The sequence below is a fragment of the Larimichthys crocea genome, chromosome XIII (genome assembly GCF_000972845.2).
Source record: "Larimichthys crocea isolate SSNF chromosome XIII, L_crocea_2.0, whole genome shotgun sequence".
NCBI lineage: Eukaryota > Metazoa > Chordata > Actinopteri > Sciaenidae > Larimichthys > Larimichthys crocea.
This window is the reverse complement of record NC_040023.1, coordinates 44,537,828-44,554,531: the sequence shown is the minus strand read 5'-3', so window position 1 is coordinate 44,554,531 and position 16,704 is coordinate 44,537,828. Positions and strand designations below refer to the sequence as shown.

At 44.7% G+C, this 16,704-nt stretch overlaps 1 protein-coding gene across 1 annotated transcript in view; it reads left to right on the top strand.

Annotated features, from left to right (window-relative positions):
• The first annotated feature begins 343 nt into the window (after positions 1 to 343).
• jarid2b (jumonji and AT-rich interaction domain containing 2b) overlaps positions 344 to 16,704 on the top strand; it is a 103,847-nt gene continuing 87,486 nt past the window's right edge. Inside the window, exon 1 of the mRNA XM_019263299.2 lies at positions 344 to 999. Coding sequence (XP_019118844.2) covers positions 955 to 999 — 45 coding nt within the window. The 5' untranslated portion in view covers positions 344 to 954. The remainder of the gene's footprint in view (positions 1,000 to 16,704) is intronic.

The following is a 16,704-nucleotide window of genomic DNA, read 5'->3' as shown; positions in this document are numbered from 1 at the left end:
ACATTTGATTGTTCCTCATATGATCATAACAGGAAATAAAAAACCCTCTAAGGTCACTTCTTCTTTATTTATTTTAGGCTATGTATTATCTGCTTAGGACTATTATGATAACAGAGGATTTAAAATAGTACCAGCATAGGGGAAGTATAAACTTACCTGTTACCACCCATGTCTCCTTTAAATGCCACAGACACACACAAAGCCTCAGTGCTATAACATTACATGAGTTATTTTGGGTAATATCACTGCAAACACTCTCTGCTGAAAATGCAACAAACACACTATGAATCCACGAAAAGGGGACGGTAACGCGTTATTTCGCAGTGTTTTGTGTCCGGGGTCGTGTCACTGGCATTTTAAAGTTGCCGCTGATGGTGAAGGATGTGATAGGCTGAGAGGCTGAAACTGGGGAAGAAAGAAGCTGCTCTCAGTCAGTACAGCCGTGCCGCTGGAGAGCTCTCTCGTCGACCGTAGGCTCCAGCTAGAAAAAGACGTGACACCTAACGTTTTTCTTTTTTTAATTTTTATTTATTAATATCTCGTCGTATCGTCACCTCAGAACAAGATGTAACTTGTTGACATCACCTCAAGTATATTCATGTATTTGAAAAGAGCCGGGAGCGAGTGCGCAGAGACTAGAAGCCGAGCTGTTTTGGCGAATGGAACTTATTGTTGTGCATTTGTTTTGACTATGTTATCCCCGAGTGAGTTTGGCTTCAGCCCGTCTCTGTCCGTCGTCGACCCTTGATTTTTTTTGTGGGGGGGGGGATTTATATCCGAATAGTTTGAGGGGGAAACACCGAAGGAGGATTCTGCAAAGCCAGCGAGCTTTGCCTACAGAGCCGGGGATTTAAATCGTCATTCGGTGGTGCTCCGGGAGAGGCGAGAGTCAAAGAAAGAAATTCATGTGGCCATTCTCTCTATAGCCAAACATTTTTTTGGGGGGATTGCATAATGAGCAAGGAAAGACCTAAGAGGAATATCATTCAGAAGAAATATGTAAGTAAACCCACGTTCTCTCTTTTTTTTATGCCTCATTTGCTCACAAATGCGATCGCTCTATTCAAGTTTGCCTCGATGAAAATGCATAAACTTTCATCACGGGCTGTGAAGGTTACCATCAGCCTGTCTGTGCACTATTTGGGTCAAATATCCTTTTTAAAAGGTAACGGCTGTAAGTTACCTCAACGTGTTAACAATTACATGCTTTGTATTTAAAGAGACAGCGGTGTTTATTCAGTGTCTGTGTTGCAGCGTTTCTTAGACATCAGACATGTTTTAGGCTATTTGAACATCGGGTGCTTTGGGGAGGGAGGGAGGGGGTGACTGCTTCGCTCGTTTTGCCCCGTTTTAACGCGTGATGGGGGGGATGCACGGTGTGTCTCTGCTGCGTGATAAACTGTGAAAGGTTTCATATTAAAAAGGACTTGGCAAAGTGTTTCCAGAAAAGGCTTTTGTTCGGCTTTCACCCCCCCTCCCCGTTCCTTCCTATTCAGAGCCGCGAAGACGAGCCTGTCGGCCATGGCTCAGCTATTTCGGCTTCCATTTCGTCCCATGCCGAGCATTTTTTATCTCCGCTCGGAGCCTGTGAACATAAACACATTCTGGTGCTCGGGCTTAACGTTTTAGACTTTGTGTTGACGCTAGCCCGGTGTCTGTTTTTTCCGCTGTGGGCTCTGGCAAACCGACATGTTTCGCGGACTGTTGTGGCTCTTTAATTTCCTCCATAAAGAGTGAGGGAGAGCAGCAGGGAAAGGGGGTCATGCAATTCAGCATATTCCTTCAATTTCCAGCACTGGAAACAATGTGGGGGCACTCTTGTGCTCGCTTGTCTTCGTTATTAGCCCTCCCGTTAGCGAGCAGTCCGTCAGGGTCTCGGTGGTTTCGCAGGTCTCCGTGTGACCTCTGTGAACGAGCAGATATTGCAGCAGCCCGCTGAGGGATAACTCCATTTTTTTTTTTTTTTTTTTTTTTTTTTTTTTTGCAATACTACCGGGGGATTAGCTTCCAAGCGTTTGAGTCCTCGTCCTCCGGCTACCGAATTCACATTAAAGTGCACATTACGTGGTCGGTGCGGTTGAGCACAGTGTTTGTGAATGAGCCAATCTTTTTTAAAGAGGCTGTGTTCAGTCGCATTGCAGAGGCTCATGTATGAAGCGATACCAAGAAGCAACCATTTTCTTTCTGCAAGTAACACTGCTGGATTTCTGTGTGTGTGTGTGTGTGTGTGTGGTGGGGGGGAAAGAAGGGGGCTAGTTGAGCCTGAGCTCGGCTTAAATTGTAGTCCTAGGTCTAGGCTTAGGTCTGGTGAACGCCTATTTGTCCTCCCCTCATGAATGAAACAAAGACTTTTAATCTTGCAAAGTGTGAATGGCTCAGCATATCAGTCGACTAAGTTACCGTGTATCGTTTTTCATGCACACTGCTCTCTGCCCGGGCCTGCGTGCGTGTGCGTGCGTGCGTGTGCGTGCATTAAAGTTTCCCTGCACTTGTTTTGATGTATTTTTAGATTGTTGCTGTGAATTATCGTCACGCGCTTAATGGGACACATTGTTGCGTTTAATTGCACGAGGGCATATCATATCTGTTAATGCTCTGAAGCTGGAGTCAGCAGAGCCGACCCCCCACCTCCACCTCCAACCCCCCATCCCCAGTCCACAACACGTGGAGTGTCTTTTAAAAAAAAGAAGCTGTGTAACTCCTGCAGACAGTCTGATAACTCAACACACTGCAAACGGCACAATCTGTCACATGTATTTAGTGCTTGAAAGGAAATGTGGCAGGAAAAAAAAAGAAGAAGGCCTAAGTGAAGCAACAGGTTTGCAGGGAGCAAGTGAACAATTAGATTAAATATGAAGAGGTTTGTTTGCGTGCAGCTTTATTCGGCAGCGTCTCTCAAATCTGGAGAATTAAACTCATTTCATACGCAGTCAATTAAAGCACACTCTGACTATTCCTGCTAATAATAAGCTGGATATCCTCGTGGTTTCCGTCTCATAACTGGTAAAAATGTGGAGGAAAAAAATAGATATGAGCAAGACAAATTAATTTCTGAAAATGAAGCTTTAAATTGGCCACTTTTTAGGGTGGTTTCTCCGCTCCTGTCTGTTACATACTGCTGTCTCATTGAAGATAAAAAAAATATTAAAAAAAATCCCCTCTCTTAAAATGATGTCATTCTAACACGCCTGTATGACTTCTTATGGTGGCACACGTATCTCACACAGCATCACGGGCAGGAAGACTACGTGCTGAAACACTGCAGGCATCAACATTTCTTCGCTGGAAGACAGACAGCTGTTTAAAATGATCTTACGTGGTGCATTGCAGTCCACGGTGTTCTTTATGTTATAGTCAGAGACAAGTGGGCTGAATATTGCAAAGAAAACAAAGTTCTGGGTTCTGTGAAGTCGTCGTAAGCCTCCTGCTGAATTGAGGAAACAGGATGTGCCATAGAATTGATGACTAGCTGAAACAAAAGTCCCCACTTAAAATTGAACCAGACTGTGATGGGCACCAGTGTCACACTCTCTAAATTTAGACAGGCTTTATTTAAAATCAGTCTATTCATAGCTTACTATTCATACGAACATCAGGGATGGGGAAATGGTTTGTCTGTGTGCCCGAATGCAGGATGCATGTTTCTGTCCTGTCTGTGTGTGCATGTGTGTCACATCTGTCATGTGTTTTCAGCAGCTGCAGTTAATGCGTAAAGTCTGGCTCGGACCAAATAAGGCTCACATACGTGCATTACTACAACAACCTGGAGGACTCCAGATCCCCAAGAACCCCCCCTTACACACACACACACACACACACACCCTCCACCTCCGGGCTTTGAGACAGGACTCTTGGCCCCTACTGATCCACCCCTCCCCCCATTCCAACCCCCCTTAATTAGCGTAAGACAATTATACATGCTTGGCTTAACCATTTCCCCTGAAACACAAGTGTGAGTTGTTGCCCCCTCCCATCCCCACCTCCTGCACCCAACAAACATCCACTATCTGCGACCGATATTAAAATTCATCAGTCATAAAATGATTGAAAAAAAGGGGGATGAGTCCTTAATAAAAGCAAATAAGGCAATTACCATTCACTGCTTGGATTGATAGCCGTCAACTGAATCCAAAAAGGAAAGCCAGATTGCCCCGTCAGTTCTTTTTTTCTTTTTTCCAAAGATGCTTCGTCACTAATGTCATGTTGAGTGACACGGCAAGAGCGAGCGAGCACGCCGTCTCTCTGCTCTCATTAAAATGTGTAAAAAATGTGTTGTTCTATGTTTATTTTTCTTCATTTCTTGGTGCCTTCCAAGCCAGCGGTTGAGGGGTAGGTGCTGTGCATTGACTGAGGTAGCAAGTGCTAATGTGCGGCAGTGTTGTTCTGTCTAACGAAACATGACACATACTGTGTGTGTGTGTGTGTGTGTGTGTGTGTGTGCGCATGTGTTTGTGAATGTGTGTAAGCTAGAATAGCAGGAGAGTGCGGCAGAGCGCAGCTCAGTGCAGCCAGGGCCATTTTGTGCAGAGTCTGCTCTTCCTGTAGGCCCCAGCTGGGGCTAGGCCTCCGATTCAAAGGTTCTGTGTGTGTGTGTGTTAGTGCGTGTTTGTGTGCACGCATGGTGTGTGTGTGGGACAAGCACAGCTGCTGCAGGGGCCTTTACAAATGTAAAGAGGCTGTCAGTGTTTGTTTCATCAGGCGCACAACTGATGAGGGCCAAGTTGAAAATCCATTGCACTGTGAGTGTGTGCGTTGAGCGTGCACAAAAAGAGGAAACAAAAATAGAGAGCGGGGGCAGAATGGGGGAGTGCAAAGGCACAGACTCTCCCCCTCCTCTCCTCCTTTTCCTCTCTTTATCTCCCTGTCTCTCTGTCTCTGTCTCGCTCTCTCGTTCTTGGGCTGTCCAAATGAAATGTGGGCCTCATGTAGGACCATGAAGAGAGGGTCACAGGGTTGTTTTTTCACCGTGCCTGAGCCTCAATGCGCTTCATTTAACCTTATGTTTCAATGCAAATTATTCTTTCATAAGCTCCCTTCTCCTCACGTGTGCAACATGGCAGGGTTCACTTTGCAACCTCCCCGTCACTATGGCTACCGGGGCAAACCAAAGTGTACTGTGGCAAAAGCTATGTTTTACTGCCTGTTTATTTGACCACGTTCACTATGGTTACGTTCCACGTGGCACCTGTGAAAGGCACTATGGTAAGAGATAAAAGTGCTTTCCATATGTGCTGCTGCATTCTCAGTGACACCTCAGACAAGTTTTTCTGTGAATGTATACCCATGCAGAAGTTTGACTCCAGCGTGATGTTCAAACTTCAAGGCAACAGAGAATCATTCTTTTTCATTTTAAACTAACACCAGCTTTATTATTTTTCATTCACTGAAGGGGAAAAATCAAAGCGGGGCTACTTTGATTAGGTTGCCAAACTGTATCAGCGTGGCATAAAAGTAACTGCCAAGAATATAAGAAGTCTTCTTGAAGATGCCAGCAATTTACACACAATGGAAAATAACTGAAACAAAGTGTGTGTGTGTGTGTGTGTGTGTGTGTGTGTGTGTTTCACAGAGAAAACATAGAGCACACCATATACTTCATACCATTTCTAAGAAAGAGGAAAACGCATAACGGGATGTGTTTTTACAGCCTTCTTTCTCCGTGTCAGAGTAACAATTAAAGTTTCTGCTGCACTGAAATTTGTCAGGTAATTGAACATTGCCTCACTCTACTTGTCCTCTCCTCAACAGTTTTTTTTTTTTTTTTTTTTTATGTGTTGAAGCAAGGAGGAAACAAGTCCTTCCCATGCTGCAGGCACAGCCTCAGCGTCCCTTCGGCCTCATCTCTCCTCTCGCAGGGCCTGCAGCCTTGACAAACACTGCCAGAATTTTTTTTTTCCTGGGAGTGAAGCTGGCGAGCCCGGCCTCTTTTTAATTCAGCCTTATTTATTTATGTATTTATTAAGTTTGCACTGAAATGAGGAGAAGGGAGCCCTTTTTTCCCCTTAAATAAAGTCAGCTTTGCCAACAGAGAGTTTACTGCATCATTACAGGCGCTCTGTGAGCTGCCGGCTTCAATTTGGACCGGCGATGGATGTTCAGCGGCCAAATGCATCACCACTCAGCTCTTTTCTCCGGCATAAACACAGACTCCCTCCCTGTTTACCCTTTACTGTCTCTGTCTCCCTCCCTCCTCTTCTTTTGCGTCGGTTTCCTACAGCATTATGTCACACGCACGCCACAAACTCCGGTTATGCAATATGACCTTTTTCTCTTATCAGCTGTTGACATTGACCACAATCTCTGACTCTTTGCTGGCACCAGCACACACTCGCTCTCTCTCTCACACTCACACTCTCTCTCACACACACACACACACACACACACACACACACACACACACACACACACACACACACACACAGGCAAAGGTCTTTAGGTGTGCACCTGCAGTCACTACGTGAGATAAACCAGTTTTAAGGACAGCCTCGTAATGTATCTTGTGGCTATCAGCAGCGTAGCATGTTTAAGAGTAATGACATAAAACTGGGCGTGACCGCCTTTGTTATATGGTGTGTGTGTGTTTCTGTCACGAGCAATGTGTGCACAGGCCAGTGTAGGTGTGTTTTACAGCATATGCTCCAATAGTTGGACACAGTGCAGTTGTGGACGGCCAATGCAAGCGAGGGCGTGTGTGTGTTTTTGTGTGTGTGCACGTGCGTGTGTGTCACGTACACCACGTGCGTTCCCTCCGTGCGCGTCTTCATTCTGCCGAGTGATTTATATCCTCCTGCTCCTGTGGGTTTGGATGGAGATGGGGGGGAGTGAGACAGCTGGTCAGGCCCTGAGAGGCTGTGTGTGTGTGTGTGTGTGTGTGTGTGTGTGTGTGTGTGTGTGTGTGTGTGTGTGTGTGTGTGTGTGTGTGTGTGTGTGTGTACACACGCATGCTCACTCATGCATGGGTGTGTGTGTGTGTGTGTGTGTGTGTGAATGAGTGAGTGGTTGCCACAGCTTATCCGTTCAGGATCCCTATGAAGCTGAATCAACACTTTAGCTTTGTCTTTGGTTTGGCCTTGCAGGCTTTATGGGGGCCCACGAAGGACATTTAGCAATAGTAGAATGAAAAGAAAACAATTGAGTTTTTCTTTTTTTAATTCACCATATCTTCCTGTAAGCATTGACACATATGTATTTTTAGAAAAAAACCCACAAAAACTCACAAATCTTGAGTTACCTTTTGTTTCCAGCTCACATTACAGCCTGGTCTTTAAGCTGTGAGCTGGAACAGGAGGCATTAGGTTGTTTTTCATCCGTTTTTGAATTGTAGCTTAGTCTGGCATTAGCTTTAATGACCATTATGTACATCTCTCAGACAACCTCTTGACCGATCTCTGCTCACCCTCTCCCAGCTCTTCATCTCGGCTACATCAGTTTAATAAACACTCCTTACATTTTCATCCCGTGGTCAATCCCATCTGATCCCCTATTGTGACACCGTCGTCTTTACACATCCAGTGAATTAAGCCTCGGGGGATGAAGCAACAGAGCAGAGGCTCAGTCAGTATCGATCCTCCATTACTCCCTTCTCTTTCTGCCCGGAACACCACAGTTTCACTGTCAAACATATGCCAGTAAGACTCTTGCAGGCAGCATCATAAAACGTCTCGACTGTGATGCTAAGATGAAGAAATCCTGAACCTTCTCAAGAAGATGCTTTTATGCTGATTTATCATTTTCTCTGAAGATAGTTGGTTTTATGGCGTCATCATATTTCAGTCCGGGAATACTTTACCATTCAGTGTACATTCATAGCAGTTCTTCTTATGCGTTGCGGTCTCACAAGCCTTCTACCAAGTGCAGCATCTATGAATCATTTTCTTTATGATGGAGCAGTTTGTTTCTTCCTGCCAACAAGCCACCGGCCACTCTATTCAGGTCTTCTTTGGAAGGGCGCTGCCTTGGCAAATGGGCCAATGAATCTCTCTCTCATTTAATCTCTCATGAGGGTATTTTCCTGTGATAACTTATATGTATATATATTTGACTATCATTATCTCTTTTTTTTCATGACAGTCATTTGTGGCCCTCCAACATGCGTGGCTAGTTCTCCCTTCTGTTAAAGTGCTCTTGAATGCAACCCTTTTCACCGAGCGTTTGGCCCCTTGCGAGGGAGGCCTTAATTCAGGGTGGCAGCCCCCCCCACCCCCAACCAGGGAGTAATGAGCCAGTGGAGCAAAGTGGCTGGGTGACCACTGTTGCTGCCTAATCTCTACTTTTCAGCCCTCACTGAATGGTTTAAAAAAAAAAAAAAAAAAAAAGTAGATGTAGGAAAGCTAGTGTGGTGCCAAGACGTTTTATACAAAGCTTATTGATTCAAGGCATAATGTTTTGTATATCTTGTGGGTTTTGACTGATATTTAAGGAAAATGACTGGTTATAGAAAATGTGTTAACTGCATCTGGCCCTCACTTGTCCCAATTCTGCCCGCAAATCTGTATTTGGAAGATGGACAAGGGCGTGTTTTTTTATGCTGAAGCATGGCAGGTGGAGGGGTATCCGTGATGCTGCTGAGTTGTCGGATGTGCCGGTTCCTGTGTCAGCTCTTGTGTGAGAAAACGGGAGGAATGAGGTGGAGGAGGTGGTGGTGGTGGTGGTGGGAGGATGAGGGCTGTAAGAGGCAGAATAAATGGTTTATTTGATTCGCAGGTCAATATATATACACATTCTGTTTGCGTCTATCCTACAACCTCATCCTCCAACCGCCATGAGAAACGCATTACTCCCCCCCCCCCCCCCCCCCCCCCGCCCCACCCCACCCCCCACATCTTGATCTTGTAACAGAATACTGAGTGGATTTTTTTTTTCCTGCTCCACTCTATCTCTCACCTCCTCCCTCTCAACTCATTCGCTCTATTACTCAGCGCAGCTACAAAGGGGGAAAAGAGGCATCGGGAGCTTTCGTGGGATAGCGCTGGATGGAGGACGGAAGAAACGGGTATTTTCCTCCTCGCTTGGCTGTGAAATTGCCTCGCAGTTGCAGAGGAGGAGCCACCGCGCGATCCGCAGGATCTGTTCCCTTGTTTCTGCGCTCAGTCTTAATTTTACTGAGTGTGTGTGGTTTGCATGTGATAATCTTTTGCTTGAAAGATCAGACTGCTTAGTGACATGATTAGGTTGTTGGTGTTTTTTTTTGTCGCTCTCTCCTCTCGGTCTCCCACTCAGTCAACGACTCGCATTCCTCCATCCGTGTTGTTTTGATTTGCTCTGCCAAAGGAAACTTTGGAATCCTCTCCAGTTTGATCTTACACAGCTGTGTGAATTAACCCCCTCCAAACATCACCCTGCCAGACATGCACACACACCCTAACATACTAACATGAATGCACACGCATAATCTGGCCCTCTGGGGTTGTCATTTCGTACTTGGTAAATCTTGTCCCAGCTGTAATGCCTTTGCAAAAATTTGATTTTTTACATTTTCAGTGTTTGTCTTTTTTTTTTTTTTTTTTTTTTGCTGTTATTGAAAATTTTTGTTTATAGTGCATTATATTTCCTGTAATATTAAATGTTTATTCATTGTAATCTTGTTATGCGAAGCACTTTGGGGCTGTCACTGGGGTTGCCCTTATTCTTATTCCCATAAATGAAAAGCAGTATGAAAAACAGTATGAGCTGACAACAGTCAGTACAGGAATATTGATTTTTCTTTTCTCTTTTTTTTGTGTATTGATTTTTTTTCTCTCTCTTTTTGAGCAATAGGTGCTTTTTTTTTTTTTAAGTTTTTACACAGGGAAAAGCAGAGGGTGGGTCAAAGGTATTGTTCTCCCTGTTTTTAACCTCTGCTCAATAGATGAGGGCTTTTATAATTCTCCTGGCTGTGTGATTTCCTCCAGGCCTCACAGCAGGGCGCTAGAGTGCATGGTACACTGAGGGAAGGGCGCCAGAGTCTGGGCTGAATGTCTGGCTGGCCTCCCCTGGCCCTGGATCAAACATCACAAGGCCTGAGGGGTGGGGGAGAGGGGGAGACAGGGCCAGCCCTGGAAATCACAACCTGTGATCGTCAAGGAGAAGAAATCCAAGAGGATAGAAATAATCAAATTAGGCACAAAGTGGAATGTCCACAGTGACGGCAGTAAAGGCGAGGCCCGTGTTCTGATCTCTGTCAAAATAACTCGGTGCAGAGTGCAGCTCCTGAAAAAGCACATCACAAAGGCTGACGTAAGCCATCGACTGTTTTTAGATTGAATTGTTTGAGAACGTGGATAGGAAATGAGATAACCACTGGTTGAATCCAAGCCTTACGCTCACTTTCACACATCTGAAATGAGTAATGCAGGTGGTGGTTAGCACTTTTAAAGGTCCAGTGTTTAGAATTTATTATGACTGCAACCAACTGAATACCCCTTGTATCACCCTGGCCTTCTAAGCGTGTAGGAAAACCTTTAGTGGCTGCGAAACATGTGAAACCGGTATTTGGTTTCTCTGTTCTGGGCCACTGAATCTCAGTCAAATATAACTTATTAAGACACTTATGAATACTATATTCCATTCCATAGATACTCCTAAATCTTATTAAATCTTACAGGCCTTAAGGAAGATATAAACAAACCCTGGGTAAAGATATTTTGAAAGCCAACTAGTGGAAGTTACCATGACAGTATAACCCCCTAACCGCTTTACTGTCTTCTCTAAGCCTCTGTTGTGTATGTGTGTGGGATGGACATGTATGACTGAAGGGGGGCTTTATACCACCCACCCTTAGGTTTCTATAGAAACAGACATACTGACAAGGTTTCTGAGCAAGTCAAACATCTCTTCCTCTTTGTCTCGCTCATGAGGGTGTGGAACTAGATGAAGAGTAAAGTTAGATGGTTGTTGGAGCATCTGGTTCCTGGCTGCATTGTGGGGAAGTCACTAGATCCTGCAGATGCCTTGCAATCATGTGAGTCAGAGAAATCAAGTGTGCAGCCGTGAAACTGAGAAAATATAGCCGAGAAGGGAAATTTTAGGTTCAAAGGTTGGTATGCTGTAAAACTAATACAAATTTCTTCCAAGGAATGAAGTGTTGATAAGAGAGAGAGAGAGAGATGAGAAAACAGATCATTATTTTCTAGTGTATTCAGAGAAAATGCTCAAATTTAGTCGTCTGCTTGTATCACCCAGCTGTCGTGAAGTAACTTTTTTTAGTCATGAGAAACTTGTAAGCTTTCACAATTTCCTGACAGCTCCTGACATCAGTTATTTTACCATTATCGACAATCATTTTCAGTTTGACAAAAACACCCCCACCGCTCAGTTGCTAAAAATCAAGAGTGGAATTTCATATTACTCATATCACTGGGTCATATATGACAGTTGTTTGTAATTCTGTGTTTGATTCCTGTTGTGTTCCAGAGGTGACGCATGAATTAATGATGTGTTTTTACTCATCCGCAGAAGAAAAGCACTAAATCTGAAAACACATTAGTGATAAAAGAAGTCAGCGGTAGCGGGTATAGATCTACTTAAGTGTTCCATCATTATAATTGATTGATCAACAATGTGTTTCTAATGTTTTGTAATGCAGTAGCTGTAACTACAAGAGCAGCTGTGACTTGCGTCTTAATGTGGTTTTGACTCAGACCGCCTTGTGCATGTTAGTCTGCACGAAACAACTTAATACTAAATGACAAATGGTCAGACGACAGTTCTTACTCAGTGGTACATAGCTGTTTGCTTTTAATCTACTAATGTTTCATCATCCAAACAGAAGTGCTGTTGAGGTTTTCTGACTTTAAACCTTCAGTGCTTGAAGCTTTCGTCAGGGTGGCAGCAGAAATCTTGGAGACGTCCCTCGCAAACTGACCCTGTGATTTGACCCTTTTTAAGTACATGAGCTACACTACTAAACCCACAACGTAAATGCCCTTATTGAAGCAAACCATGTGTGTTAAGACAATAGAGGACTTCAGATCCGTTCATAATCTTTATGACAGGTTGGAGAAATGTAGTCATGAATTATATGGCAAGTCTTTCCAAGAAAACCGGTTAACAGAAAGCGTTAACTACAACCCAGGTGGGCTGCATGTGCGATGATGGACTACAGCTCTGACTGTGAGGTTTACTGTATCGCACGATAAATCATTAATAAATGATTTAGAACGACTTGGAAAGTGGAAAGCGCGAGAGACTCGACGTCCAACTCGATCTGTTTGCTTTGTTATACTGACAACATCGTTACTGGATTTCTTTTGAAAGACTGAGTCAGACAGAATATATCCGGTAATGTTTTCTAATTTGTAGATTAGTCAACCAGCTCGCCAGGTTATTTTGTAACAAACCCACGCCTTGAATTTAAGTGCCAGCAGAACACCTCTCCCGTCTGTGACGTACATTATCCATACCTGATCGACCACATGTACGAGGCTGATGTTTGTTGAGCCCCTTCTTTCTTCTGTTTGGACATTAATTCATCACTTTTTCTTCCCATCCAGCCTCCCTTTGAGGTCAATTATCAGTGATGGAGGCCACAATACGTGTGTGGGCGCCCCTCTCTCTCTTTTCTGTGAGCTGCTAGCTACCCTGACGCCATCTAATCGCCCCTCATGCATCACCTTCATTCCTCATCCCCACTGTACCAACGCCATTATTCACCTCACGCTCACACCGTACCGTCACCTTTGCACATATTTCTTTTACACCTTCTCACTATTCTTATACTCCACTTTTTCTCTCTCTCTCTCTCTCTCTCTCTCTCTCTCTCTCTCTCCCTCTCCTGTATTGTTCCCCCTTTCTCTGGGCCCCCTCAGGCCTCTGAGACTTTGCCTTTGTGTGTGCGATAGTGGAGCAAGAGTAGGGGGGTGGTGAGGTATGAGGGTTTTGTCCCAAGCTGTGAGGTGAAAATCATTTCTTAATTGCCTCTTGTCTTTTTGTGCCAGCGGTTGTGCCAGGGAATGGACTCCTGGGCCTGCACTACAACTCCCTAAGCAGAGGAACTCCCTCGCCTAAGCCCTGGCTTTGTTTCATAACGTTCTCTGGCTACAGTGTAATCTGCAGTCATACAGCAACACACACACACACACACACACACACACACACACACACACAGGCTTTAAAAGGGCTTAAGATGTTGGACACAGCAGAATACAGAGAAAATAGGCTTTGGATGTAACACTATGAGGTCTAGGTGAGTTGTAAATGAGCAGTTGTACTGCATTGTAAATTGAGTGTGCTTCAGTGTGGAGCGCAGTCAGTGTTGTTTGGCAATTGAAATATCTTCACACAGTAATTTTCTGGGATCATGACTAACATTTGTGAACAGTTTGAGCTCCCGCTGATTTTATTTTGTGCTTTTTAATCTCATTATTTGACATTGTATGTATGTGTGGTACAACAGCAGCCTGCCTCTCACCAGTCCCGTGTGCAGGACTGTAAATCTGATTTGAATCAAATTATGTTTGTAATTTTGGTCTCTAAACATGATGTGGTAGTGTAACACTAGATCCAAATGTAAATATAGAGCTGAGAATATGATGTGTGAACATGCACTCAGCATGTTTAACTATTTCTCTAGATCTTCATGTCACAGATTCATTTTTGGTCATTGTGGTTGAGAAACTTAAGTCAGGAACTCTCCTAAATGTCATTTAACCATTAAAGTTCAGTAGATACTGACTCATTTAGTGGGCTGAATCCACGTTTGTGTTACTGGTCTGAAAGGAGGCACTGGTGAGACCATGGTCAGGCCCTGTTCCTGCCTTTCCTGTCAACTGTCAGCGGAGGGCTGTGGTGGCTTCCATTAACCACCTCCCTAACTGGTAATCTTATCTTCCTGACAATCTGCATTAGGCTCAGCCTGCTGCCGGTTAACCCTTTAAAGGTCACAGCACAGGCATAGTTTTTCTTTCGTCCCCAGTGGTGCAACGCTGTATGTCGAGAGGAAGTGTTGTCGTTTGGGGTTTAAACTCTGGCTCGCTGAAAAAGGCGCAAATAGGGTTTGATTGACGCGGGGCCCGCGTTCTGCACAGGATCAGTCGGTCGTAGCTACTTTGACGTAGAGGGGAGCTTATCTCCGCTTTGCCTCCTCCCTCTGTCAACTCATAAAGAGGATGTATGAATTTCGAGCTGCTTGCTAGTCGCTCGCTCTGCAGCACAGTCAGAGACACGCATCCCCTGATGATCTCCATTAAAATCTGTCTCCCACTCTCCCTCCCTCAGTCTGTCTTGCTCCCACTCCCCTTTAATTTTACTGGGGCCGCAATATCCTACCTAGACTGTGATTGTTGTTTTCGGAGAGAGCCGGAGCGGTGTTGTTGTAACATAATCATTTAGTCTCCCTCCCGTGGTTCTGGCAAGCTGCAGGCTGAAATCTACCCACTGCTCATTTTTATGGGGAGTGAATTTGTTGTAGCTACTGCGACTGCTGCTGGCTTTACCTTTTTTTCCCCCCCCGCTGTATTTACCAGTGTCGATGGATATCTCCCCTGAAAAACATTTGAGAGATGACACATGTTATGTACACATTTAATATACCCCAGAGGTCACGCTTGTGAATTTGATTAGCGTGGCTGAAATATGATTGTTGTGATATCGAGTGACTTGGCCTATATTGAGTTTTTAATCTCTGTGTCGACTTCGCCTTACATGACGTTCCATTTCTCCTGATCAGTGCTGTTGGTACCGGAGCGAGAGAATTGTTTAGTGCATTGAATTAGTATAGTTGAACGTGACAAGTCAGGGGCTTGTTTATAAGGTTAACGCCGAAACCTCCTTGTGGTATCATTACTGGAAAAGATAAGAGGTTGTTGAGGTGATCACAGGAGTGTTTTTTACTCAGACTTGTAGGTCAGACTTGTTGACCCTGAATGAGTGTTTGCAAGATTCAGCAGAGAGGTTTAGCCTCATGCATATCATCTCAAGTGGAGCTAGTGTCCAAGGTGGTATCAAGGGAAATGAAGCTGCTTTGTGTACTCAGCATCCCTGACATCGTCTGTTGGTCGCACACACACACACACACACACACACACACACACACACACACACACACACACACACACACACACACACACACACACACCTCCTCGGCCTTTGCCTCGATTTCCCTTTTTGGCTTTGTCATGTTCCTGTGAAGCACAACCGTGCACGCTCACCACGTGTCATGAAACTTATTGCGCCGGACTGTCGATCATCCCTCCACGCAAAAACGTATAAAAACTCTCGCACGGCTCTAAATATTTGACTCACTTGTTATTGCATCTGTAGCACATGTTAAATCCCATTGATTACTCCCTTCACTTGTGTCACAGGCAGAGGCACCGTATGGGGGGGAAACCCCCGATCGATTTTAGAGGGCCCCAGAGCTGCACAGGGGCCCTGTAACATGACAGGGATTAGATATTTATTGTTTCAGGCCTGGAGTGAGCTGTTGACATGAGGCACAGAATTCCTAGCTGTGTCTGTGGTTGCAAGATCACAAGAATCTTATGTTCAAATCTCCTTTTCTCCAACCTCTGCTGCTGTAACAGATTTTAGGGTTTCCTACACAAATTTTAATGTTGGCCACTTTCCGTTTTTATTCCATCATTCCGTGTCTCTACTGAGAAATGTCTGGCTGTGTCTAAATTTGCAGACCTCCAAGCAGGCACAGTTTATTATTCTCTCCCTTGTTAGTGAATAGACTGCCATAAAAAATTATCTTTTTTTTCTTCCGCGCTGCTAGAACACCAAATGAATTTGTGCGAGAATTGGATAAGTCCCTTGTAAATGCGTCTAGTGCTCGACAGCGGGTTTGCATATGATTTCCATAAACGAGGGTGTTGATGTATGAATAACTTGTCAAATGGATTGATTTATGAAGGCGGCTGTCACTCACTGGTGGAGTTTATTCTGAGCGTGCCCAACCTCACCCATCAGAGTCTGGCTGATTGAATGACTCGCTGGCTGATAGCCAATGCAAGGTTATGGAGTTATATCTACATCCACTGCTTTCTTCTTTACCGTCATCTCACTGTAGCTCATTTCACACCCGAGTGGGGTGTTTATCGTTTTTGTCTAATAAGAGGAGGAGAAGTTGCTCTCACACAAGAACTTCAATTTTCTTAAGGGGAAAATGTTCTGCATGGCACCACAGTGAATGGATATCCATTGACAGGCTGCGATGCCTTTTCCCTTCCATTTCTCTTTGTCCCCTTTCTGTGCCTTCTCCCTCTCCTTTTGTATCTCTCTAGCTGGTAGGTGTTATCAATGCAGCTATTGTCAGGGCTGAAAGAGCAGGGGGGCTCATGAGACCCCCCTGACAATGGGCACATGCTTCCCCCCTCTGTGGGCTTCCTGCGTTGTGTGTGTGTGTGTGTGTGTGCAGTGGTTGGAGGTCTCTGATAAGGCTTTTGTGTGTCTGGGAAGCACCTCTCTTCCTTATGCATATTCACCTGTTTTAGCTGCAGGTGTTATGGCACAAATAGTTATGATCGACCAGCTATGAATGCACGACCGTGGCTAACTGCGACAAAAAAAAATGCACCGCAGCTGCATGATCATGTTACACTGCATTGATTTAACCAGAAACGTTGTATGTATCAAGTTCTATGTGGAAATCACCTGAAACCCCGTGTTTAACTGGCATCTGGTACAAACGGTTCACCCAAATGTGTCTTAATTTTAGAGCGTGAAACTCCATCCTGAAGTTGTAATCCGAGACAGCGCCCAAACCTGCGTCCATCCAGGACTTGC